At 39.3% G+C, this 26,637-nt stretch overlaps 1 protein-coding gene across 3 annotated transcripts in view; it reads right to left on the bottom strand.

The window, feature by feature from the left end:
• Positions 1-26,637, bottom strand: part of EIF2B3 (eukaryotic translation initiation factor 2B subunit gamma) — a 222,993-nt gene that overhangs the window by 37,590 nt on the left and 158,766 nt on the right. The window contains exons 7-10 of one of the 3 annotated variants that reach the window (XM_037827384.1): positions 4,736-4,863; positions 3,332-3,599; positions 856-955; positions 97-245 (exon numbers count right to left, since the gene is read on the bottom strand). In XM_037827384.1, the coding sequence (XP_037683312.1) occupies positions 97-245; positions 856-955; positions 3,332-3,599; positions 4,736-4,863 (645 nt within the window). Of the gene's footprint in view, positions 1-96; positions 246-855; positions 956-3,331; positions 3,600-4,735; positions 4,864-26,637 lie in introns of those variants that run through there. The other 2 variants (XM_037827385.1, XM_037827386.1) reach the window with 2 other exon arrangements.

Genomic DNA, 26,637 nt, shown 5'->3' with positions numbered 1-26,637 from the left:
CCCCAAGGTGAGCCCTTCTGTGAGCTAGACTGGCCCCCAAAGCTTCCTGGGGGTACTGGGAGTCTTGCCTCAAAGTACACATAAGGGAAAACATACCCTTCCTCCACGGTGACTGAGTTCATGAGAAGGCAATTCATGATAGTTGTTCTATCTTTTATGACACAGGATGAACCAATGACAGAGTGCTTAATGGATGATTTCTCTCCAACCTGTGTATCTGGCCCAATGAGGCTATCAACTCCAACCTACAAAAGGCAAATATAAAACTTGGTCCATCAATCTCAACCAAGTGCAAACCAACCCCTCAATCCCTCGGGCTGAGGTCTAATGGAATTTTTCCCTAAAGACACTTCAGCACCATTATCAGTATTTTTCAGGGCCCTAAGGTTACACAATAACTCTAAGACTCATACCTAATTTGAAGCATGGGCTCTCCTTTGCCAGGAAACAACCCCCCCCAAAAGAAAAACAAAAACCAAAAAAACACAGATACATATGCATACACTCATGTACTTGTATATACAGATGTGCAAAGGACTCCTCATCAACTGCTCTCTTGAAGACTGTTCACATCAGGGTAGGAAGAGGCACAGAGCTCAAAAGCTACCATGTCTGAGTCCCAAGACGATAATAATAGACCATTTCTTACAGGGTTTGTATGGCTGGGGCCAGCACCTGGCCAGGCAGTTTTCTTGAGTGCCAAGGCTAGAAAGTGAAATTTTATAATCAAAACTCAGCTGGGATTTCCACGGGGCTACTGAAATTCAGGGCTTGAGAGCCTCAATCCAGTTTCTCAAGGATAAGCAATGCACCCAGAGACTGTTCCATGCCTGCTCTGCTCACACTAGCACTCACCAAGTGTCTGCTGACAATCTGGGCTGATGAATGGATCAGTGATTCTTCTGGACAGAGAACAGGCAGCAATTTTGGTACCTTGAAGAAAGAGGTTTGGTCACTAACACAAGATTAGGAAAATACCTGAAAGTCCCTAGGTAGAACCCAGTGCCCAGAGGCATGATGTGGGGAGTACTCAGCCACAGCTTCTTGTCTGGATGAGGCAAAGCAGGAAGCTGCTGCACTTTCCCAAGGACCAGGATTGTTTATGCAGCAGCTTCCAAGTGGCCTTGTATGTAATCTCCTAGCCTAGAGTCCTCCTCCCTGATAGTAATGCCAAGTCCCTCAGTAGGGTGTGCATGGGACAAGCCTTAGAGATATCCAGGCAGCATGCCTTGGGAGAGGAAGTCTGATCAGGGCAAGTTGCACCCTGAGTCCCAACCATAGTCATCTTAGGTTTCTGTTTACTTCCTGGACTGCTGTGGCCATGCATGAGGTAAGTATGGGAGCAATGTTAGACAAATTCAATTCTAAACCCTTTACCAGCCAAAAGACATGTTTTCACCAGCCAAAAGAAAATGCTGAAATGGAAGTTTACACTGTACTCTCTCCAGTATGAGGAAAATGAAGAGTGGAGACCTGGGGGACTCTGGCTATTGACCTGTTCACTGATTCCGTGTGTCTGTCTGTGATTCTCTAGCATAGGTAGAATGCTGATAAGAGCACTGTGTGGTGGCCACATTAGCTAAGGGAAGCTTTGCCTGCACTGGCTACACTGGCAATGTGAAGGCTAATCCCCCAGGTCCCACCCTTGGGATCTTCTCTATTACACTCCAACCAAGAACCTTCAGGCTTGTCTGCTGCGCAGCCCCTGCTAGCACTTCAGAGGATGCTTCTCCAGCCTGAGGCTATCCATGAACTGCTTCCAGACCAGCATGATGAACTCTAGTAATAGAATTGAGGACACAGAACTAAAACTCAAAGAAAGAAAACTTCCTAACAGATTTGTCTGTAGGTTAGGGCTACCTTTACTCAGGACTGCTCTGGGTAAACATGAAACTAGCTGTGATTTTTCATATATTCCTGGCTTGGATTCCCTTAGACCTATAACCAACCCAGACTGAGGTCTGAATTTTTTTCTCCCCTGGAGGTGGGAGCTATACCCACCGTATGGTGTGGGTCCTGAAGACTCCTGGGTCAGGCTTTCTCAGAGGCTCTAGCTCAATTTCTACCAGTATATTTTATCACCATTCCCCAACCCACCCTCCAGCCTGCACCTGCAATGACAGTTTTCACAAAGTTATACCAGCAATAATGTCAGCAGCTAATACTTTCATGACCTGATCCCTGTTATCTTTGATGCCTCCCCAGTGTTGTTCCCTCAGTCATCTATCTTCTCATATTCTCATCTCACCCATCTGTTTCCTTTATCTGGTCTCATCATCCCTCCTCACCAAAATCTTTCTCCTGTGTCCACTATACAAAATAAAGCTTCTCTACACCTTCAGCCTCTTCACTGCCCCCCTCCCTACCCCTTGCTTTCACTAAAAACTGGCTTGTCTTTTAGGGCATTGCTTCTGAAAGCCTCTTCAATGAAAGCTTTTCATTCTCCACATCTCACAAGCCTCAGGGTTAAAAGCAGGGGTTAGCAAGACTCCTCACTCCCTAACGCTATTTCTAGACAATCCTTCTCTCTCATCTAGACATTCCTTCCTTGAGTCTTTGTCATCTAGCTACTCTATATTCTTTTTTGTTGTTGTTTGTTCGTTTTATTGCTGTCACTACTAACCTCTTGGTTATTCTTCCTCTTTCATCAAAAACGGCAGATTGTAATTTCCATATTTTTCTCTTTTAATTCATCCCCTCCTCTCCATACCTACTAAGACAACCTTAATTTCACCACTATCATCTCTATTCCAGATTTTGGAATAGTCTCTAAACTAGTCTCCGTGCTTAAAATCCTTCAAAGAGCTCCTTAGAATGGCATACAATACTCTTTGTGATCTGGCTCATGGATATTCCTGCAGTCTCCTCTTTCCTGCCACCCTCCTCCTCTGTTTCAGTCATATCAAATTTCTGTGGTTTTCAGAATGATCTATGTTCTCTCATTGCCCATGCTATTCTCCCTGTCCGGAACACTTCTGTCCCTTTCTTTGCCTGGCTAACTCCTACTTATCCTTCAAAACTCAGTTAAACGTCACTTTCTTAGGAAAGCTTCATCACAATAAGAATTACACAGTATTTATCTGCTTGTTTATGAAGTACTACAGATATCCCCATGTTGAGCAGACTAGGATAAAACTGCTCAACTCAGAAGCCAGAAGCTAGCCTTCTTGAAGATCTCAGCTTTCTTTGGAGCCAGAAAGGCCCTGTCTCTATGGGACTAGGCCCTCCTGTTCCCCTTTTATGCATCAGGGTACCTCAATGCTTTTCCCTGACATGCGAGGTCTTGCTCAACCAAGGGAATGAGAGGGATTCTGAAAAAGTCACTGTATACCTAATGAAGAAGTAAGGCAAAAGGTTCAGTCTATTTCTGGAACAGGAACTCCCATGATTCCTCTTCTGAACCCATCTTTTCACCTGTCTGTTTGCTTCCATGTAGAGTCCTAGGGTGCTCACTCGCGAACAGAGGCCTTCTTTCATGATGTGGACATAGCAGCGCACCTGTGATCTGGACAAATCTTCCCACTTGTCTCCTTGACAGGCATTCCAGCAAGCATCATAAGGCAGACGTGTATTGGCTTCTTTTATAAAACTGTAAATATCTTCAGAGATGACAGGGAATATAAATGCAGTCAAGTTTTAATAGAGGGTACAGCTCACACTTCTCCCCTTGGAACTCACCTATGCAGCATGGACTTTGGGAAAATCCCACTAAAACCCAAAATACAAGTCAAATTAAAAGAAGTAATGTGCTTTCCTGTATGTTTGAAATACCTCACAGTTTAAAAACATGCTTAAAAAAGAGGTCCTGAGAGCAAGTTTGACCAATAATCAGGTACCACTGGAAAAAATAAAATAGATGTCCCTTGCAAAATCATGAAATAACACAAGCAAGTGTCCAGGCTTTAGCACCAGACATGTTGGCTTTATGCTACTAGTCTCTTGCCCTAACAGGTAGCTGTGCTATGACAGAAAGAGCATAGGTCTTAGAACCAGAGTACCTGGGCTCCAGTTTTTCAGTTCTCACAAGAACCCTTTGAAATCTTTTATTTTATGATAAGAAAACTAGGGCTCAGAAACACTGAGCAATGTGCCTAAAGTCACAGAGCCAATAAGAGGCAAAGTCAGATTTCAAACCCAGGTCTGTCTAACGCCAAGTCTTGAGATCTTAACTATTATGCTATACTGCCTTCATTTATTCATTTGATAAATATCTTTTGGGGCATCAGCTATGAGCCAAAGACTGGGCCAGAAGCTAGGGATATGAGAGCAAAAAAGACAGTCCTCACCCATACATTCTGGAATGGAAGTAGTCTGGTTTTACTCTGGCTGGCCTCTCATTGTACACTCTTTTACCTTCCTTCCCTTGACTAAAGGAACTAAATTTAGTAAGAGTGGGGCAACCCAGAGCCCGGAGAACAGAGAAACTGAGAGCTGGCAGGCAGAGTTTAAAGTCAAATGGCCTATGAGGAACCCCAGCCAAACAACAGCTGTGAACCAGAGAATGGGGCTGGAGGTATTATTAGCTCATCCCTGAAGAGCATAGTGACAGGATCTGCCTGAGTAAGAAAGCTTACCAGAATCCAGGGAGGGGGTCAACTGGCCTGTCTTGCTCTGTAGGTTAGACAAAAGTCTGCTGCCTTGAGCCAGGACTCCTGGGCTGGACTAAGCTACCTAGCAACCCTCTCCAGAGGTGCCGCTACCCTGCCCTTCTTACTACACCAACCTAAGAACTTACCCACGGATTTCAGCTCCTTTTTCTTTGGATCCTCCTCTTTTTCTTCTTGTTCCTGTTGTGAGGAAGTTGAGGAGAACTGTTTTCTCACCAGGTATGGAATCAGTTCACTCCGGATGGAAGTGATTGAACTAGGAAGAAAAGTGGTCAAATATGAGAAACTAGACTGTCTGGATCCTATTGGGATCAAAAGGTCTGTGTATCCAAAGAAAATCCAAATTCCTTTCCATTAGGCCACCTTGGAACTCGGCAGAAATCAAAAGTGGCATGGATTTGGCAGTTCTGGAGAAGCAGAAGGTCTAAGCTCAATTTGCCAGCATCAGGCTGAGGATAGGAGATCAGTGTGCTTGAGAATCCCTCTCTTTGGTCTAAGCAGAAAGCAATCTTTCTCAAAGTCCTATTTGCATGGAGTGTGTGTACATGTGTTTGTATGTATGTATGTATTTTAACATGGTACCTTGTCTCTTTGTTGGCAATAACTCTTGAGAAAGCAAAATATTCTGGTGTTTTGAAGGAAGCTTTGATTTTCTTTACTTACTGCTAACAGTATGCAATTTAAAAAAAAGTTGAAGGCTAGTGACTACAATATAATTTTGCGATGTCTGTTTTTAACAGTTTGATCACTTTATTCTAACCACACCTTTCTTTGCTACAAATCTTTAGTATTCAATGGAGTCAAAGAGAGTCAAAGGGGTAAAACAGTGTTAAGACTATACCAACTGGAATAAAATACATGGAAAGGAGTTGCCAGAATTTCCTTTGCTTAGTTAGATCAGGAGTGGCAAACACTTTCCCAAGGTGCCCCATGAAAACCAAGATAGCTCTGCTTACGGTCTCTCCACTGATGGCGCATTAAAATCCAATGCTCTCTGACATTGTTCAAAAATGGAGGGCAGCAAATGGCCAAACCCTTGGTCTGTGTGCTGCTGAGCAGGGTGTGACGCAGGGTTACCAGTAAGTAGCTGTCAGGTTTCAGAAACTGAAAGCAGGATTTTTAAAGGTGTACTCACCCCCAGAAGGCCTCTTATGCTAATAGTTGCCCTCAGCTACATACATTATAACGGGAACAAGCCTGACTTTAGAGATCAGAAAGGAGGAGAAAAGTGATGATGGGATATGTTATAGGATGATCTACTTGGAGCAAGGAGCTGATACTTTTGGGGAATATGTATTTTCCAATTAAGAGAGTTAAAAAGCAAATTGAAGGAAATGCATGAAAATATAATACAATAGGTTATATAAATCTAATAGGAGCAGGGAACTAAGAAAAGGCTCCTTGGTTTTAGATGTAGGTCTACTTAACTGTTATATCTGATGCCTCTAAATATTAAAAATTTTAAATAATATCTGATACATACAAAAGAAATGTGTTAATTATGTATACTGTGAGTCATATTGGTAAAAGAAATATCTGAGAATTAATCAACTAACTTGTGAACTAGAACATTACCAATACCATTGAAATGATCTGTATGTTAACCTAGCCATTCCCTTGCCTCTCTCTAGAGGTGACCATCATTTGTGGGCATATAATTGTTCATAGTGTCCTCTTACAATGCTTTTTATTTCTGTAAGGTTGGTAGTAATGTTAAGAGCCCTTATCTTTTATCTTTCATAGATAAATACTGAAAATTTACAGATGAAATTATATGGCAACAACTTGCTTTAAAATAATCTAGAGGTGATAGTGGGGAGATGGATCTAAGAAGAAATGTACTGATGCATGTGACAACATTGATGAACCCTGAGGACATTATGTTGAATGAAATAAGCCAGATGCAAAAGTACAATTATTGTAATGATCTCACTATTATGAACTAAATATAATGAGCAAGCTCATGGAGTTAATATCTAGAATACAGATTACCAGATAGAATGTGGGTAGAGAATGGGGAGCTGATGCTAATTTGTGCAGAATTTTTAATAAGGTTGATTGTAAATGTTTTGAAATGGATAGAGGTGATAGCAGCATATTATTTTTAGTGTAATTAACAGTGCTGAATTGTGCATGTGATTGTGGTTGATAGGAAAAGGTTAGGGTCATATATGTTACTAAAAGGAAAGCTAGAGGATAAAACATGGGGCTATATAACACAGTGAACCCTGTTGTAGATGATGAGGTGTTTAATAGTACAAATATAGAATGTTCTTCCATGAACTAGAACAAATGTATGTCACTATTGCAAGGTGTTAATTTTAGGGTGGTATATGGGAAAAAATAAACCTAATGTAAACTATGAAAAACAAACAAAAAGAAGGTAATGCTTCTTCCCAAAGACTGTGGCATTAGGGGGCTGGCTGCTGGTGATCTTTGGTCCTCACCTTGTCACATGGCAAGGCATATGGCGGTATCTCCTGGTCTCTCTCTTTTCTTCTGAGTTCCATTGATGTTCAGCTTCTGGCTGCTTCCTACGGCTTTCTGTCTTTGAACTTTATTCCGCTTATAAAGGAGTCTGGTAATAGGATTAGGACCCATCCTAATTGAGGTGGGCCACATGTTAAGTGAAGTAACCTCATCAAAATGTCCTACTGACAATGGGTTCACACCCATAGAAATGGATTAAGGTTAAGAACATGTTTTCCTAGGGAGACATACAGCTCCAAACCACCACATCTGGCATATCCAAAGTATGATCTTCATTAATGGTTTCTTGATGTTTTATCTTGTTCCTTTGGATGAGCCTTTACTTCTTATTTCTTTACATGCCTTGTAATCTTCTGTTGCACACTGTACATTTTAATATTTTAACCCTGGAATTTAGTCCCTCAACTGTCTGCTCCTGAGCCTTGGAATGTTAGAGTGAGATGAGGCCTTTAAAAGTCATCCAATTCAATTCCTGCATTTTTATATATGAATAAATGGTGACATTCCAGACTTCATTCTCATTGCAATCCTGTCACTCCCCATGCACCATTCCATACTTCTGCAATAGACTGACAGACATCATCTCGTTTATCCATTTGATTACCTAGTTCCAGAGTAATTCATGAGGCTTTGTATTTTCCACTCCCTGTCTCATCTCGCCTCAAACCTTCCAAGGAAGAAAGTGTCATAAAAAGGTACCTACAGCTCCAAACCATCATACTCCACCCTCTGGACCCCAGAAAGACATGCTCTTCCTACATGCAAGATACATTCATTCCATCACAAAATCCCAAAAGCTTTAAGTGATTTCAGTAACAATGCTAAGCACCAAGTCTCATCAAAATTGGTTATAGGTGTGTCCTGTTCTGCGGCACAATTCCTCTCTGTAGACCTGTGAAATCTAGAAAACAAGTTATCTGCTTCCAGTTTACAAGGGAGGGCAGGCATGGGATAAACATTCCCATTCCCATAGGGAGACACTGGAAGGAAAACAGGGGTGAAGGATCCCAAAACAATTCCAAAATCCAGTAGGGCAAAATGCATTAGATTTCAAGATCTGAGAGTCATCTATAGATCGATGTTCTGTTCTTTGGGCCTAATAGAGTGGCAGTCCCACCCCTTCCAAGTGTTTGTGCAATGGCCATGCTCTCCTTGAACACTGGGGTGAAGGCTCCACTCTCTCCAAACCCCAGGGTACAGACCCCATCCTCTCTAAGCATTGGGGTGGTGGCCAGACTCTCCACGAATGCCAGGGCACAGGCCCTACCATCTCTGAGTACTGTGGTGGCAGCACTCTTCCTGAACAACAGGGTGGAAGGCCTACCCCCTCCAAGCACAGGAGTGGACCTGCCTTTTCCACATACATGGGTGGGCCCACTTTCTTGACCTGAGGAGATCTCTTTGGTCCAGACTTTGGCTTCCATCGTTCTGCCCTTGAAGTCATTCCTTCCTTCAGTTTGTTCTTTCTGTCCCTTTTAGTCCAGGCTGGCAGTGTTTCTGTTCATACAAATTTCACAAAAAACTTGTCAGCTTTGCTGTTTCAAAGGGGTCCAATCCATCAGACAGAAGGACTTTCCACAGATCCTTCCTCCATAATTGTATTTCCAATCCTGACTAACACAGAAACTGCTGATTGGTTCCATGTTCAGTTAAACCCTCACAAGGAACCCTGTTCTGGATAGGTTCAGAATTTTCCAAACCATCAATTTCTGGTTTCTTTGTGACCACAAGTTACAAGTTTTCAGCTTATCTCTTTCCTCTCTCCTTTCACTATAAGCTGCAAGGAAAAAACAGGCTGCACCTTCCAAACTTAGCTTAGAAATCTCCTTGGCTAAATATCCAAGTTCTTTAAAGTTCTGCCTTCCTTCTGACATCAGAACTCAATTTCACCAAGTTCCCTGCCAGTTTAAAACATGGATTGCCTTTTCTCCAGTTTCCAATAACACATTCTGTAAATCTATAATGTTTTTTAAAAAAAGATCCTAATTTTAATGTATGGTTAGAATTTTTGTGCTTAGTTTAAAGAAATTATTTACTGCTAAGAGGTCATAAGAATATTCTCCTATATTTTCTTCTAAAATGTTTAAGTTTTTCTTGCTTAAGTTTTTAAAACATCTGGAATTGATTTTTTTTTTTTAATTGAGATTGTTCACATACCATACAATTATCCAAAGATCCAAAGTGTACAATCAATTGCCCACGGTACCATCACAGCATCCATCACAATTAATTTTTTTTTCAATTTTTAGAACATTTTCATTACTCCAGAAAAGAAATAAAGACAAAAAAAGGAAATGCAAATCCTCCCATATGCCTAACCCCCCCTCCATTATTGACTCAGAATTGGTATAGTACATTCGTTACTATGATGAAAGAATGTTAAAATACTACTAACTGTATTATATAGTTGGCAATAGGTATATATTTTTTCCTATATGCCCCTCTATTATTAACTTCTAGTTATGGTGTCATACATTTGTTCTAGTTCATGAAAGAGATTTCGAATATTTGTACAGTTAATCACAGACATTGTCTACCTACAAGATTCACTGTTTAATACATTCCCATCTTTTAACCTCTAACTTTCCTTCTGGTGACATACGTGACTTTGAGCTTACCCTTTCCATCACATTCACAGACCATTCAGCACTGTTAGTTATTCTTACAACATGCTACCATCACCTCTGTCCATTTCCATATGTTTAAGTTCACCCTAGTTGAACATTCTGCTCATAATAAGCAACTGCTCCCCATTCTTTAGCTTTGTTCTAAATCCTGGTAACTTATATTTCATGTCTATGAGTTTACATGTTATAATTAATTCATATCAGTGAGACCCTGCAATATTTGTCCTTATGTGTCTGTCTTATTTCACTGAATATAGTGCCCTCAAGGTTTCTTCATCAATCCATTTTTTTAAGACAGTTTTGTTCACACACCATACATTCCGTCCTAAGTAAACAATTGATGGTTCCCTGTAGTCATGTATTTATGTATTCACTACCATCACCACTATCTCTATAAGGACATCTCCATTTCTTCCACAAAGAAGGAGGAAGAGTCAAAGAAGGTAGAGACAAAAGAAAAAAAAAAAAAAGAAGAAGGAAAAAAACAAGACATGACAGCTAGGAAGCAACAAAAGGAAAGATAGCATTAAACAAAAGTAGAATAAAAAGTCAGACAACATCACAAATGCCAAGAGTCCCATACTCCTCCCTTATGTCCCCCTCTTATATGGATTTAGCTTTGGTATATTGCCTTTGTTACATTAGAGGAAGCATAAAACAATGCTTCTGTTAATTATAGTCTCTAGTTTGCATTGATTGTATTTCTCCCCCAATACCTCCCTATTTGTAACACCTCGCACTGTTCACATTCATTTGTTCTCCCTCATGTAAAAAACATATTTGTACATTTTATCACAACTGCTGAGCACTCTAGGTTTCACTGAGTTATACAGTCCCAGTCTTTATCTTTCCTCTTTCCTTCTGGTGTTCCACATGCTCCTAACCTTCCTCTTTCAACCATACTCACAGTCATCTTTGTTCAGTGTACTTACATTGCTGTGCTACTATCACCCAAAATTGTGTTCCAAACCTCTCACTCCTGTCTTTTCCTATCTGTCTGTTGTGTTCCCTTTAGTATTTCCTATAGAGCAGGTATCTTGTTCGCAAAGTTTCTCATTGTCTGTTTGTCAGAGAACATTTTAAGCTCTCCCTCATATGTGAAGGACAGTTTTGCCAGATGTAGGATTCTTGGTTGGTAGTTTTTCTCTTTCAGTATCTTAAATATATCATACCACTTCCTTCTTGCCTCCATGGTTTCTATTGAGAAATCCACACATAGTCTTATCAAGCTTCCTTTGCATGTGATGGATTGCTTTTCTCTTGCTGCTTTCAGGATTCTCTCTTTATCTTTGATGTTTGATAATCTGATTATTAAGTGTCTTGGTGTAGGCTTATTCAGATCTATTCTGTTTGGGGTAAGCTGTGCTTCTTGGATCCGTAATTTTATGTCTTTCATAAGAGTTGGGAAATTGTCATTGATCATTTCCTCTATTATTGCTTCTGCCCCTTTTCCCTTCTCTTCTCCTTCTGGGACACTCATGACACATATATTCACGCATCTCATGTGCTCATTCAATTCCCGGAGGCATTGCTCATATTTTTCCATTCTTTTCTCTATCTGTTCTCTTGTGTGTAGGCTTTCAGGTGTCTTGTTCTCCAGTTCCTGAGTGTTTTCTTCTGCTTCTTGAGATCTGCTGTTGTATGTTTCCATTGTGTCTTTCATCTCTTGTGTTGTGCCCTTCATTTCTATAGATTCTGCCAGTTGTTTTTTCAAACTTGCAATTTCTACCTTATGTTACGCCCAGTGTTTTCATTATATGCTTCATCTCTTTTGCCATATCTTCCCTAAACTTCTTCAACTGATTTAGCATTAGTTGTTTCAATTCCTGTATCTCAGTTGAAGTGTAAGTTTGTTCCTTTGACTGGGGCATAACTTTGTCTTTCTTAGTGTAGGTTGTAGTTTTCTGTTGTCTATGCATCTGGTTTTCTTGATTAACCCAATCAGGTTTTCACAGATCAGAATGGGCTCAGGTCTCAGAAAGAGGCAACACTATCCAGTTTCCTTGAGGGTGTGTCTTAGAAGATTGACATACTCTGTGAGGCCTCAAGTTGCTGTGCTTTTCCTAACCTGCCCAGCAGGTGGCGCCTGTCAGCCTGTCACTCCTGACTAGTGTAAGGAGGTGTGGCCCACGACTGTTTTCTCTTAGGCTCTGGGGTCTGGTTCTGAATGGAAGGTGGGTAGTAGAGCTTGGCACCACCTTCTTTCTCTTAGGGAAGATACACCCCCTAGGGAGATATCATTTGCATTTGAATAGTCTCTCTGACTCTGCTGTCTCCAACCCTGTCTGAGTCAGAGCGCTGGGAACTGAAAATGGCTAAGGCTTTCTCCACTTAGCCGAAAAAAGGGACAGAAAGCCCCTCCTTCAGGGCCAGTCTGAGGGCCCCCTCAGTTTCACCCATTGGCCAGAGATAGCACCTGGTCCTCTGGGCTCCCCCACCCTCCCAGAGAGGTCATCACCAAAAGCCTCTGTCTGCTTGTTGGGGATTCATAGCTTATATTGAGCAGTCCACACTGGTTAATTAAAACCCCAGTTGGGGCTGGACTGAGCTATATCCACTTGCTCTAAGAATGCTGCTTTCTGCCATAGCAAGGTTTTACAGTTTGGGCTGCCGTGGAGAGAGGGTACTCCCAGCTCAGTCGGCAGTTTTTACTTACAGATTTTATGCTGTGATCTCAGGCTTTCATCCCAATCCAGGTTGGTGTATGGTGTGTGGAGACTAATGGTTGTTCCCCAGCAGTTATTCCAGATTATTTACTAGTTGTTCCTGATTGTTTATTAGTTGTTCCAGGGGGACTAACTAACTTCCACTCCTCTCTATGCTGCCATCTTCTTCCTCTCCTGGAATTGATTTTTGTGTAAGATATCAAAGAGTGATAAGTACTTTGTCTTTTTCTACAGGGATAACTGACTGTCTCAGCACCACTTATTTAAAGTCCCTCTTGATCTCATTGATCTGCTGTTATCACTGTCATTTAGTAGGTTTCCTTATATGCATGCATCTGTTTCTGGGCATCTTCATTCTATTCTAATGGTCAATCTATTTCTGCTCTGGTAGTAGTATTTTAATTACTATTGTTTTAAAATAAGTCTTCTCTTTAAAGAAAGTACTGTCAACCTACTCTTTAGGAGAGTCTTGACTATTTTAGAGCTTTTGCTTTTTCAAAAAAGCAATTAGTTTATCTGATTCCTTAAAAAAACCTCACTGGAATTTTGATTGTATCTATAAATTAATTTGGTAAGAACAGCATCTTTACAATATTGACTCTTCCTATCTATATACAGAATCATCTCTCCATTTATGGTTTCTTTAATGTCTTTCAAAAACACTTAAAATTTTTTCTTCATAAAACCCTTGCATATTTTCTGTTAGATTAATCCTAAGTATCTTATATTTTTTAGTGCTATTATTGTGCCTTTTAAATAATTATTTTCTTCTTATTGGTTTACAGAAGTTCAATTTACTCTGTATTTTGATGTTATGACTAACAGCCTTGCAAAAAATCATATTAATTTTAATAATTCATCTGTAGATTCTGACAATTGTATCAACTATGAAAACAATTTGAATTCTTCCCCGCCAATCTGTAGTCTTTTAAAAAAATTTATTTGTAATTATCTTATTGTATTGGCCATCTTATCTTACTGTATGATTTTAAAGGGAATTCTTCTAATATTTTATCATTTAGAATGATGACTCTTATAGGTTTTTGTAGATACTCTTTTTCAGATTAAGGAAGTTCTCTTTTATTTGTAACTTACTTAGAGCTTTTATTAATGAATGGATACTGAATTTTGTTAGAAATTTTTTTTGCATCTATGGAAATCATCTTATTTCTTTCCTTTAAGCTGACATGGTGATGAATTATATTTTTTTATTGTCTAATGTTAACACATGATTTCTGTTTTGCACTTACTCATTCACAGCAGTGGAACTGTGGGTGATTATTTTCTTTTTTATGCTTTGTTGAATTTTCCAAATTTTACAATTTTAGGTTATTCTTAAATTTCTTGTCTCATCTTTTCTTAGCTTCTGTGGTACCACTTTCTAGGTTTGATTCAGATACTCTGCATATTTACAATTCATTCTTAATTACTAAGTAGTTCCCACACAGATTTCATCCTCCCACCTACGTAAGAGTGGACTCCATTATATTACAACAGTTGTACCCTAATTACCAATGGCTATCATAGAATTCCCACAATAAAATTAATTTCAATTTACTTTCATGTAATCAGACCAGTCTAAGATCAGATCAAAGATCAATGTGAATTATCAGAAGGCAAAAAATGCCTGTACTGTTTTACATAATTCAGACACAAGCAGTAACAACCTTGGCCAAGAACTTTGGAGCCTTCCTTCACTTGGCCTTCTAGGATCACAGGAAGGCTGGTGCTTCCTGGTAGGTATTAAAACAGGTTGTTGTGCCATACTAAGTGATCGGGAATCTTTAAGAAGGGAAGAAGTGGCCCTTTCCTTAGTGCAATGGGTATGCTTTTGATTTATACTTAGTAAAGGAATTGAAAGCACAGTGCAAGACTAGAACATAATTTCCAGTTTTATCTCTCTCATGGTGTGTCCTTATTGGAATTTTAAATCACCCATTAATTTATTTAGCATTTATCAAGCCTTTATTTTATGTGAGTCACTGTGCTAGCCCTTGGAAATACACTGTTCCTGACTTTAAGGAATTTATAATGCAGTGGAAAATATAGGTTTAAGGACAGGGGTAGGAGACAAAGGCTGAATAGGTAAGCAAGGGCGCCAGATCATGGGAACCTTCTGTGGCAGTCTATAGAGTCTGGAATGGGAGACCAGTGTGGTAGTGTCAAGCGACAAAATCAGTTTTATTTCTTCCTAAGGTAACTCTGGCAGCAGTGTGAAAGAGGCCTGTAGTAAGGAAATTGAAAACAGGGAGATCAGTTATAAGACTGGGAGATGAGAAAATGAGGCCTGAGAGAAGATTTATTGTTTAAGCAGTCCTTTAAACCTGAGTGCTGCTGCACACTTCCTACTTCCACCTCCACCACCCAATCAAGCGAGCTCTGCATGCTGATACAGGACCACACAGATGGAGTGCAGATAGGGAGGCAAGACAGAGGCTGAAGCTGAGGAGAGGAAGCAAAATTAATTATGATCCCTGGGGCTACACAGTTCATGGTTTTTGTCATTTTTAAAGGATGAAGTCAAACATCTTTGAAAAATTTCTGTGTAAGCTGGGAGCTCTAGTATTGAATTTCAATGTGATTTTTCTCCTGATCCTTTGATAAAGATTAAAAATTTCCATATGAATACAAAGAATGAAACAATGCTTACTCTTAGCTCTTTTTCTTTCTTTTAAAGCTCCAAACCAGTGTGGGCAGCAAATATTCTATGGCCCTCTCTGGGGGAAAACAAGTCAGTTTCTTTTGAAGAAGTAACAAAGCATGGACAGCTGGAGGATTTCAGGGCCACGATATTTACATTGTGGACCAAACAGAACCATCACTGCAAGAGACAGGCAAACAAGCCTTGGCACACAGCCCCATCAGGCAGAACCCTTCAAGATCAGACAGTGATCTGAAGCAAGGACATGAAGCAGTCCTGCCAGGCCCCATCCACCTCTGCTGGTGCTCAGCATTAGGTTGATTCTAACAATGCAGTGGTTTAGAAACAAAATAGAGGACACAATTATTCTTTCTGCTTTCTAGTCAAAGCAGAGGCAGCTCAAAGCTGTGCCAAGAATGTAGGACAGGCCACTGTGAACTGTTCTGAATATTCTGACCTGGAGCTGGAGGCTACCAGCTGGACTCAGTGCCCTGGGCCTGGCCAACCTCACTTGCTCTTAAACATATGCCTCCCAGAAACACCTGCCTCATCTCATGAAATCATAAAATCTTCTCAAGCAATCACAAAGAAAAACCATAGATTTAACTACTAGTTGTAAAAACAAACACCCCCTGACCAAATTAAAAAGACAAAATCATTGCTAAGAATAGGATAAAAGATTAATATTCTTAACAGATGAACTATCAAAAATCTTTGAAAATATTTTCAAAAAAGAAAAATAAAAATTACAAGATGCAATTTTTTCCCCAAATTAGCAGATTAAAAAAAAAAAATATCACTGATAAAGGTGCTTTGTGACTCTCATACAATGGGGGTAGGAATGAAAATTGGTAAAATCTTTTCTGGAAAATAATTGGAAATACATAGCAAGAGTCATCCCATAATTCCATTTCTATAAAGTTATCCTAAGGAAAATGCATTATGCTTAATAAGTATTTGCTGAATAAATAAATGAGATAATCAGATTATTAAAAAGGATCTTTGAAAAAAGGTATTCCTCACAATGTATTTATAAAAATAGAAAACAACCAAATATAGAGCTGAAGAATAAGAGTACACTAATAATAGAATTATAAAGGCAAAACTCTGATTATAAAGAATCTTTAATAAAGCAAGAAAATGTTTGTGAAATAATACTGAATGAAGAACACAGAATGTTATTTTTACAGTGTGATATGATCTCAAGGGTGTATATAAAAATAAACAAAATATTGGAAATAAATACACTAAAATGTTCATAATAGTTATCTCACAGGAGGAGAATTATGGATATTTTGTTCTGCATATTTTTTGGAATTTTCCAAAGTTCACAGGCATAGGCCATTCTTATGCCTTCTTCCCTGACCTTAGGTGGCATCACTTTCCCAATCTTCTCCTATTTCTGATACCTCTTCCTTCTTACCCCTAAAATGTTTGTGTTTCTAAGGATTTTTCTTTTTGCTTATGATGTTTCTCATACTATTCATCACTCTAAGAAGCCATCCACTTGGTGGCTTCTATGCTGCTGATTCTCAATTCTAGAATTGAGATCTCTAGATGCTCTAGATCTCTCTTCAACTTTCAGTCTCACACTTTCAAATGCCTGATGGACTCATCTATTTATTAGATGATGCACAGGCAGCTCAAACTCAATGTCTAAAACTGAACTCATCATCTTTTCCTCCTCACACTTTAATCCATTAGTTATCTTGCTTAGTGATACAAAGAAGCATTTAGTCACCCAAGCTGAAATCTGATAGTCTTCCCTGACTCCTCCTTCTTATGTAGCTTTTATACTTGACAGAGTTGATATCTGTTGCACATCTGTCTCTAAAACCCATGGCTCTTTCCAGTACACCATATTTACTATTATCCTGTGCTTAGTTGAACCATAGGCCTTTCCACAGAATTTATAATTTTTTGTAATTTTTTTACTATCTGTCTCCCAAAAAGCATCTAGTCTGCTAAATAAATATTTATTTGAATGAATAAATAATTGAGTGTCATCTCTTAAGGCTGGACAGCTGGCAATAGTTTCTTTTTTTGATTCTTGGCTGTAGAAAGTGGAGCTTTCCTGATTAGGAAATGTAATGAATTCTAAATTATGTTTCTCTAGCATTCAAGATTGAACATTTGAAAAAACACCTATTTAGTTCTGTTTCAACCTGAAATTTTTAGCATTTTGCCTTGATCTGAGATCAGGGTCTCTTTGTAGCCACAAGCTTCGATGGAAAGCCTAAAAATGATGTCCATGGCAAAGGGAAAATTAGGCTACTTTTGCATTCTGACTTTTCTGTCTTGGTAAGCAAATAAAAAGAGTGTTAAAATCCCCTATATGTCTGCCACCTCAATGCAGCCTTTCAGAATCTTAGTTAGAATAGGCAACAGAAAACCTACTTTTACAGAGCCTGAAACTCACTCGTCTGCGAAGCAAGGGACTAAAGGCTCGGGTTTTCTTGCTTCTTCTCTCAGTAGAGCTCTAATTGTGAAAGAGAAGGCGATTGCTGAGTTACCCCTGGTGTTTTATTCTCGTACTTTTTTTTTTTTTTTTGCCTTCAAAGAAAATAGATATGCTCTGGAATAGTAAATGAAATTATTTTATATTAACAGGTACCGACTTAAAAGGTAGAAATTTGGTAAACAGTATTCTGTAATAGCTTTTTTTCCTTCTTGGCAAAATACTGAAAACTTCTCTAAGAACAAGATTTCAGTGTTGGCGCATATGGTTCGAGAAAGAAAAACATGTTCAGATCCTATTGGCTGGAGAGAAGGCTTAGGCTTAGGCCAATTCAATAGATATTTATTCATTCAAACTTACTTTTGAGTACCTAAAATGTGCCAAGCATTGTTCTAGATATTGGAGATGTATCAGTGAAACAAAACAGACAAATCCATGCCCTCATGAAATTGGCAGTTTGGTTGCCTTTATAAGATGAATCAGAGGTAGTTTCTGTCCTTAAGGAGTTCAAAAGAATAGAAAAGACAGAAATGTTAATATGACTTAAGAATACATGTAATAATTGAAGATTATATGAGATCAGAAAATGTAATGATTAATTATGCCTGATAGAGATAAACACAGAATATTATGGTAGCACAGAGCAAGGGTGCCTAATCCAAGTGGAGGTAAAAGGAAAAAAAAAAATTAGAGAAATCTTCCTTTAGGAATACCATCTCACCAAGTTTTAATGGATATGTAGGAATTGCCTGAGAAGGAAGAAAGATGGGAAGGATAATAATTAGGCATTATAGGGAAAATGTTTTTAATTTCTCACCAAATTAAACACATTTCTCTTCTGGTTTTAGAAGCTCCTGGTTCCATATGATATTCCTTGCCAGGAGTGCTTTAATTATAAATATTATGCCAGTTTTTAAGTCTCCTTTAAAAAGGCTCTCTTTCCTATAATCTGGTCCATGGCCCTTCTGGATAGCACAGGCTAGACAACTGGGGGACTTACCTTTATTGATAAGTCAAGTACAATGGGCTGTTAGACCTTCATCCCTTCCCCAACACACTGTGATTTCCAGAAGTCCAAGAGATCAAAATGAATGTAACAAAGAAGTTCAAAGGAGATTATCACTAGTTTAATCGTGGCAGTAACTGCCTCTTCACATGAGAATGTGCAGCTACCACATCACGGCCCCAGTGAAGTGTGCAAGCCACAAGCTCTTGGTTTAATAATGTTCTGTTACTTAAGTAAAAGACACATCAAGCAATTTCGAGCATATCTAAGGACAGGAAACCAAGCATAGCCAAGTCACGTGGATGCTGAACTGAACAGTAAGAAACCAAGGCTACTGCCTCTCTCTTGCCCCTTATATCTGCTTCTTATCCCCACTCTGCTTTTCTATGCTTACTCAAGGTTTTCTAGCTATTCCATCACTTCATCTTGAATGTGGCTTTAATTATCACACTGACTCTGACCTTGCAGCATGGCTGCCTACTCCCAACTTCTGACTTCTTTTTACGGGGCCTGTCCTTACTCCTCTGCATCTCCATGAAGCTAAGACCAGGGAGTTGCTACTGCTCTACTGCTCTCTTCTCCTCCCGTGTGTGTGTGTGTGTGTGTGTGTGTGTGTGTGTGTGTGTCTATGTGTGTGTATCTGTATTAGAGAGATATCTAATATCTGGTGGATGTTACAAACAATCAATTTATCAAGAATGACTGATTTTGTTGGGGCTCTGGCTGTGTGACTTTGAGCACAGTGATTTTTGAATCTCATTTTCCTCATCTATAATAGGAGGCTAATAGCTAAATGAAAGAACTTTTTTAAGGACTGAAAATACTAATGTGAGAAAAGTACCTACATAATGCCTGGTACATAGCTGGTACTAAGTTAGACATAATTTTCATCTCTCTCTCTCTCTCTCTCTATCCCTGCTTTGAAGTCTAAATACCGAGTCTGTGTATGTCTTGTACAGTAGGATCAGGTTCTCACACCAGAAGTTGATTACAAACCTTGGATTCTTCTGAAAGAAGGAAGTACTCAGCTTCACTTCTCTCTTTTAAGATTAAACTTCTTTAGGTCACTTAAAGGGTCTAGCAGGTTAGGGAAAGGAATAGAAAAATTTTTCTGGATTTCTAGGCTAAAAGGAAATCAGGACTAATCCTGGTTAAATTACCTGTCTCCCAGGGATTCAGCTCAGAGAGCAGGCATATTGCTTGAGTCCCTTACAGAGCTAGTGCCTGACCTACATATCCCTTTTGGACTGGGGCAATAAAAGAGCTGAGCTAATACCTGGACTTCTAGACTTCCTAAGAGGACAGGATCCTGAGACTTGGGGCAGCTGACAAAATAAAAGAGGGAGAAACCCTTAGTTTACCACTCAACATCAAGAGGCATTCCAGTGACAATACTGCCCTGCTCTAACTCTGGACAGAAAATCCAATACATTTTAAATTAAAATGTTCAGGAGGTACTTTGGAAAATTCACCTATCATACTGCATTTGAGTAGGTGAAAAAAACCTTCTAAAGGTTAAAAAAAAAAAAACGTACAGAGTGGGAAGCAAAAGTCTGTTGTATACCCCCATCTCTGTAACTAGGTCTTCAGTCTCATGCCCCAGACCTAATCATACAAAATCATGAAACTCTTCATGTGTATCTTCCTGGATTATTTTCTGTGCATAATAATATATATGAGTATATGAATACATATATATATGAGAAACTATTCACATGTATCCAGATTTTTTGTGAATCAATAAATATATATACATTCCTTTTATTGTTAAAGCTCAAATAGAATCATATTACACTGAAAATATATACTAACAATGCAACTTGCTTTTTCTCAGTAAACAATGTATCTTGGAAAATTTTCCCTATCATTATATGGCATATGGCCATACTCCATTCTTTTTAATAGCTGAACAATACGGATATACCATAAGGTAACTAACAATTATCCTATTTAAATTGTTATAATTTTCATTATTCTGAACAATGCTCTGAAGAACAATTTGTAATGAATATGTCCACACTGTTGTGTAAATATTTCTGTGGGACAGATTCTTAGAAGAGGAATTGTTGAATCAAAGAGTGTGCGTATTTTAAGTTTTGACAGATACTATCACTGCACTTCAAAAAGTTTACAACGGTGTGAGAAAATGACTATTTTCCAATAGCCTTCCCAGCTTTATCATTAAAATTTAAAATATTTTCCACACTGACATAGTATTCTAAAATTATTTAATGTACATTTAAAAATTTATGAGTAAGAGGAGGCATCTTTTCTTATGTGTACTAGTTTTTTTTTTTAATGAACCAACTACCTATAACTTTTGACTATTTTTCTACTGAATCATTTGTTTTTTTCTTATTGATTTAGAGGTGCTCTTTGTAATTTAAGGAAATTAGTGTTTGGACTATCCTTGTGTTGCAAATATCTCCCTCCAGGTTGTTAAATATTTATTTTTAGACTACATTTATTGTTTTGTTTTTTGGTCATATAGAAGTTTAAAGTTTTTATTGGCCAAACTTAGCAATCCTCTTGTGTTTCTTTTCCTTTTTTAATGTCTTCTGAGATTCACGTTATGCTTAGAAACCTAGCAGGTCTAAAGATCACATACTGCTGATAGATGCTGTGCCAGTTTGGATGTATTATGTCCCCCAAAATGCCATGTTCTTTGATGCAATCTTGTGGGAGCAGACATATTAGTGTTGATTAGGTTGGAATCCTTTGATTGAGTGTTTCCACGGAGATGTGACTCAATCAACTGTGGGCGAGATCTTTGAATGGATAATTTCCATGGAGGTGTTACCCCACCCATTCAGAGTGGGTCTTAATTGAATCACTGGAGTCCTATAAAAGTATTCACAGACAGAAGGAAGTGCTGCAGCTGAGAGACACATTTTGTAGATGGCCGTTGGAAGCTGACACTGACATTTTGGAGCACACCATTTTGAAATGCAACCTGGGAGCAAGCAGATCCCTGCCACGTGACTTCCTAGCTAACAGAGGTTTTCGGATGCCATCATTCAACCTTCAGTGAAGGTATCCTGTTGTTGATGCCTTACCTTGGATACTTCATGGCCTTAAGACTGTAACTTTGTAACCAAACACCATTTATAAAAGCCAATATATTTCCGGTATTTTGCAAAACGGCAGCATTAGCAAACCGGAACAGATGCTAAGTAACTTACTGCACATGTAGACAAGTAGGCATGTGGTGTGATATTAGCAGCCAATCCAAAGAGTGGCATTCCTCCGGGAAATCCTACCACATCTTTATTACCACAAGGCACTACCTTGTGGGCTCATGCATTATTTCAACTGGTAAATGTTTGAGAACTGGCAAAGCTGGTCAAATAGGTAATGATGTGGTCAGATTTGCAATTTGGAAAGATCTCTGGTAGTTATGTTGAAGATGCATTGGAAGGGGAGAAACTGGAGGCAGAAGACTAGCAAGGAGGTTGATATATTAAACCAGGTAAGAGATGATTCGAATGTTAGCTAAATACTAATATTGAAAGAGCAAGTAAATTTACTAGGTCATTGAATTCTTCCCAGTCTTAGTTTTAGTGATGGGTTTTTCCACTAATGTTACTCCGAGACTCCAAAGCATTTCTTAAAAACTTTTTAGAAATGTAATTTACAATAATAAAAAGTATACCCATTTAAAATGTACAGTTCGATGAGTTTTGAAAAATGTATACTGTAATAACTACCTCAAATAAAGATTTAGGGAATTTTCATTACCTCCTCAAACTCCCCTGTGCTTATACTACTCTATTATATTCCTATTATATTACTTACCACATTTTATTGCAATACTTTCTTTAACCTGTCTCTGTCTCCCCAAACTGTGAACAACTTCAAGTCAGAAACTCCGTCTTTCTATTTTTAGTACCTCACTGCAACACAGGGCTTGACACATAGTAAGTGATCAATTTAAAGGTTTATTTGAGTTCTTACTATGAGCTAACTACTGCTCTAAGCCCTTTACAAGTATTTTCACAAAAACCATATGTGTTAGGTATTATCATCATCCCAATTAACAGACGAGAAAACTGAGGTTCAGAGAGGTAGATAACCTGTCCAAGGTTATATAGCTCAGTTACTAAATCTCTCTTGTCAAAGATTGTGAAGATTTTCTTCTCTCCACAATTTTCCTGTCGCTTTGTTGCTTAGTCAGCTGCAGAAATCGTCTCTTCTTTCACTACTGATGTACCAAATTATATTCATTTCATTTCATTTTCTATTTACCAAGCAAATATTGAATGGCTTACCAATCCAGGTAAGTAACTAATTATCAAAGAATGTGGGTGGGAGCTGATGACATGTAAACAACTAAAATACACAAGGGTGACTTTGTAGACAACATGGAGGGAGAAATAAAGAACAAAGGGCAGGAGGCGGGGCAAGATGGCAGACTGGTGAGCTGTATGTTGTAGTTACTCCTCCAGGAAAGTAGGTAAAAAGCCAGGAACTGCGTGGACTGGACACCACAGAGCAATCTGTCTTTGGGCATACTTCATACAACACTCATGAAAACGTGGAACTGCTGAGATCAGCGAAATCTGTAAGTTTTTGCGGCCAGGGGACCCGCGCCCCTCCCTGCCAGGCTCAGTCCCGGGGGAGGAGGGGCTGTCAGCTCCAGGAAGGAGAAGGGAGAATTGCAGTGGCTGCTCTTATCGGAAACTCATTCTACTGATTCAAACTCCAACCATAGATAGACTGAGGCCAGACACCAGAGACTCTGAGAGCAGCCAGCCCAGCAGAGAGGAGACGGGCATAGAAGGAAAACAACACGAGAAGCTCCAAAGTAAAAGCAGAGGATTTTTGGAGTTCTGGTGAACACAGAAAGGGGAAGGGCGGAGATTAGGCCTTGAGGCGCATATGCAAATCCCGAAGCAAGGCTGATCTCTCTGCCCTGTGGACCTTTCCTTAATGGCCCTGGTTGCTTTGTCTATTAGCATTTCAATAACCCATTAGATCTCTGAGGAGGGCCGGTTTTTTTTTGTTTTTTTTTTTTTAAAATCCTTTTTGCTTTTTCTAAAACAATTACTCTAAGAAGCTCAATACAGAAAGCTTCAAAGAATTGAAATTTGGGCACGTCAAGTCAAGAGCAGAACTAAGAGAGCTCTGAGACAAAAGGCAATAATCCAGTGGCTGAGAAAATTCACTAAACAACACAACTTCCCAAGAAAAGGGGGGTGTCCGCTCACAGCCACCATCCTGGTGGACAGGAAACACTCCTGCCCATCACCAGCCCCATAGCCCAGAGCTGCCCCAGACAACCCAGTGTGACGGAAGTGCTTCAAATAACAGGCACACACCACAAAACTGGGCGTGGACATTAGCCTTCCCTGCAACCTCAGCTGAATGTCCCAGAGCTGGGAAGGGGGAGCAGTGTGAATTAACAGAGCCCCATTCAGCCATCATTTGAGCAGACTGGGAGCCTCCCAACACAGCCCAGCAGCCCAGAACTGCCCCGGGGGGACGACACTCACCTGTGACATAGCACAGTCATCCCTCAACAGAGGACCCGGGGTGCACAGCCTGGAAGAGGGGCCCACTTGCAAGTCTCAGGAGCCATACGCCAATACCAAAGACTTGTGGGTCAGTGGCAGAGACAAACTGTGGCAGGACTGAACTGAAGGATTAGACTATTGCAGTAGCTTTAAAACTCTAGGATCATCAGGGAGATTTGATTGTTAGGGCCATCCCCCCTCCCCGACTGCCCAGAAACACGCCCCACATACAGGGCAGGCAATACCAACTACACACGCAAGCTTGGGACACCAATTGGGCCCCACAAGACTCACTCCCCCACTCACCAAAAAGGCTAAGCAGGGGAGATCTGGCTTGTGGAGAACAGGTGGCTCGTGGTCGCCACCTGCTGGTTAGTTAGAGAAAGTGTACTCCACGAAGCTGTAGATCTGATAAATTAGAGATAAGGACTTCAACTGGTCTACAAACCCTAAAAGAACCCTATCAAGGTCAGCAAATGCCACGAGGCCAAAAACAACAGAAAATTATAAAGCATATGAAAAAACCAGACGATATGGATAACCCAAGCCCAAGCACCCAAATCAAAAGACCAGAAGAGACACACCTAGAGCAGCTACTCAAAGAACTAAAGATGAACAATGAGACCCTAGTACGGGATATGAAGGAAATCAAGAAGACCCTAGAAGAGCATAAAGAAGACATTGCAAGACTAAATAAAAAAATGGATGATCTTATGGAAATTAAAGAAACTGTTGACCAAATTAAAAAGATTCTGGACACTCATAGTACAAGACTAGAGGAAGTTGAACAACGAATCAGTGACCTGGAAGATGACAGAATGGAAAATGAAAGCATAAAAGAAAGAATGGGGAAAAAAATTGAAAAACTCGAAATGGACCTCAGGGATATGATAGATAATATGAAACGTCCGAATATAAGACTCATTGGTGTCCCAGAAGGGGAAGAAAAGGGTAAAGGTCTAGGAAGAGTATTCAAAGAAATTGTTGGGGAAAACTTCCCAAATCTTCTAAACAACATAAATACACAAATCATAAATGCTCAGCGAACTCCAAATAGAATAAATCCAAAAAAACCCACTCCGAGACATATACTGATCACACTGTCAAACATAGAAGAGAAGGAGCAAGTTCTGAAAGCAGCAAGAGAAAAGCAATTCACCACATACAAAGGAAACAGCATAAGACTAAGTAGTGACTACTCAGCAGCCACCATGGAGGCGAGAAGGCAGTGGCACGATATATTTAAAATTCTGAGAGAGAGGAATTTCCAGCCAAGAATACTTTATCCAGCAAAGCTCTCCTTCAAATTTGAGGGAGAGCTTAAATTTTTCACAGACAAAGAAATGCTGAGAGAATTTGCTAACAAGAGACCTGCCCTACTGGAGATACTAAAGGGAGCCCTACAGACAGAGAAACAAAGACAGGACAGAGAGACTTGGAGAAAGGTTCAGTACTAAAGAGATTCGGTATGGGTACAATAAAGGATATTAATAGAGAGAGGGAAAAATATGGCAAACATAATCCAAAGGATAAGATGGCCGATTCAAGAAATGCCTTCACGGTTTTAACATTGAATGTAAATGGATTAAACTCCCCAATTAAAACATATAGATTCGCAGAATGGATCAAAAAAAATGAACCATCAATATGTTGCATACAAGAGACTCATCTTAGACACAGGGACACAAAGAAACTGAAAGTGAAAGGATGGAAAAAAATATTTCATGCAAGCTACAGCCAAAAGAAAGCAGGTGTAGCAATATTAATCTCAGATAAAATAGACTTCAAATGCAGGGATGTTTTGAGAGACAAAGAAGGCCACTACATACTAATAAAAGGGGCAATTCAGCAAGAAGAAATAACAATCGTAAATGTCTATGCACCCAATCAAGGTGCCACAAAATACATGAGAGAAACATTGGCAAAACTAAAGGAAGCAATTGATGTTTCCACAATAATTGTGGGAGACTTCAACACATCACTCTCTCCTATAGATAGATCAACCAGACAGAAGACCAATAAGGAAATTGAAAACCTAAACAATCTGATAAATGAATTAGATTTAACAGACATCTACAGGACATTACATCCCAAATCACCAGGATACACATACTTTTCTAGTGCTCACGGAACTTTCTCCAGAATAGATCATATGCTGGGACATAAAACAAGCCTCAATAAATTTAAAAAGATTGAAATTATTCAAAGCACATTCTCTGACCACAATGGAATACAATTAGAAGTCAATAACCATCAGAGACTTAGAAAATTCACAAATACCTGGAGGTTAAACAACACACTCCTAAACAATCAGTGGGTTAAAGAAGAAATAGCAAGAGAAATTGCTAAATATATAGAGATGAATGAAAATGAGAACACAACATACCAAAACCTATGGGATGCAGCAAAAGCAGTGCTAAGGGGGAAATTTATAGCACTAAACGCATATATTAAAAAGGAAGAAAGAGCCAAAATCAAAGAACTAATGGATCAACTGAAGAAGCTAGAAAATGAACAGCAAACCAATCCTAAACCAAGTACAAGAAAAGAAATAACAAGGATTAAAGCAGAAATAAATGACATAGAGAACAAAAAAACAATAGAAAGGATAAATATCACCAAAAGTTGG

This window comes from Choloepus didactylus, chromosome 2 (assembly GCF_015220235.1).
Source record: "Choloepus didactylus isolate mChoDid1 chromosome 2, mChoDid1.pri, whole genome shotgun sequence".
Classification (NCBI taxonomy): domain Eukaryota; kingdom Metazoa; phylum Chordata; class Mammalia; order Pilosa; family Megalonychidae; genus Choloepus; species Choloepus didactylus.
This window is presented reverse-complemented; position numbering and strand designations above follow the sequence as displayed.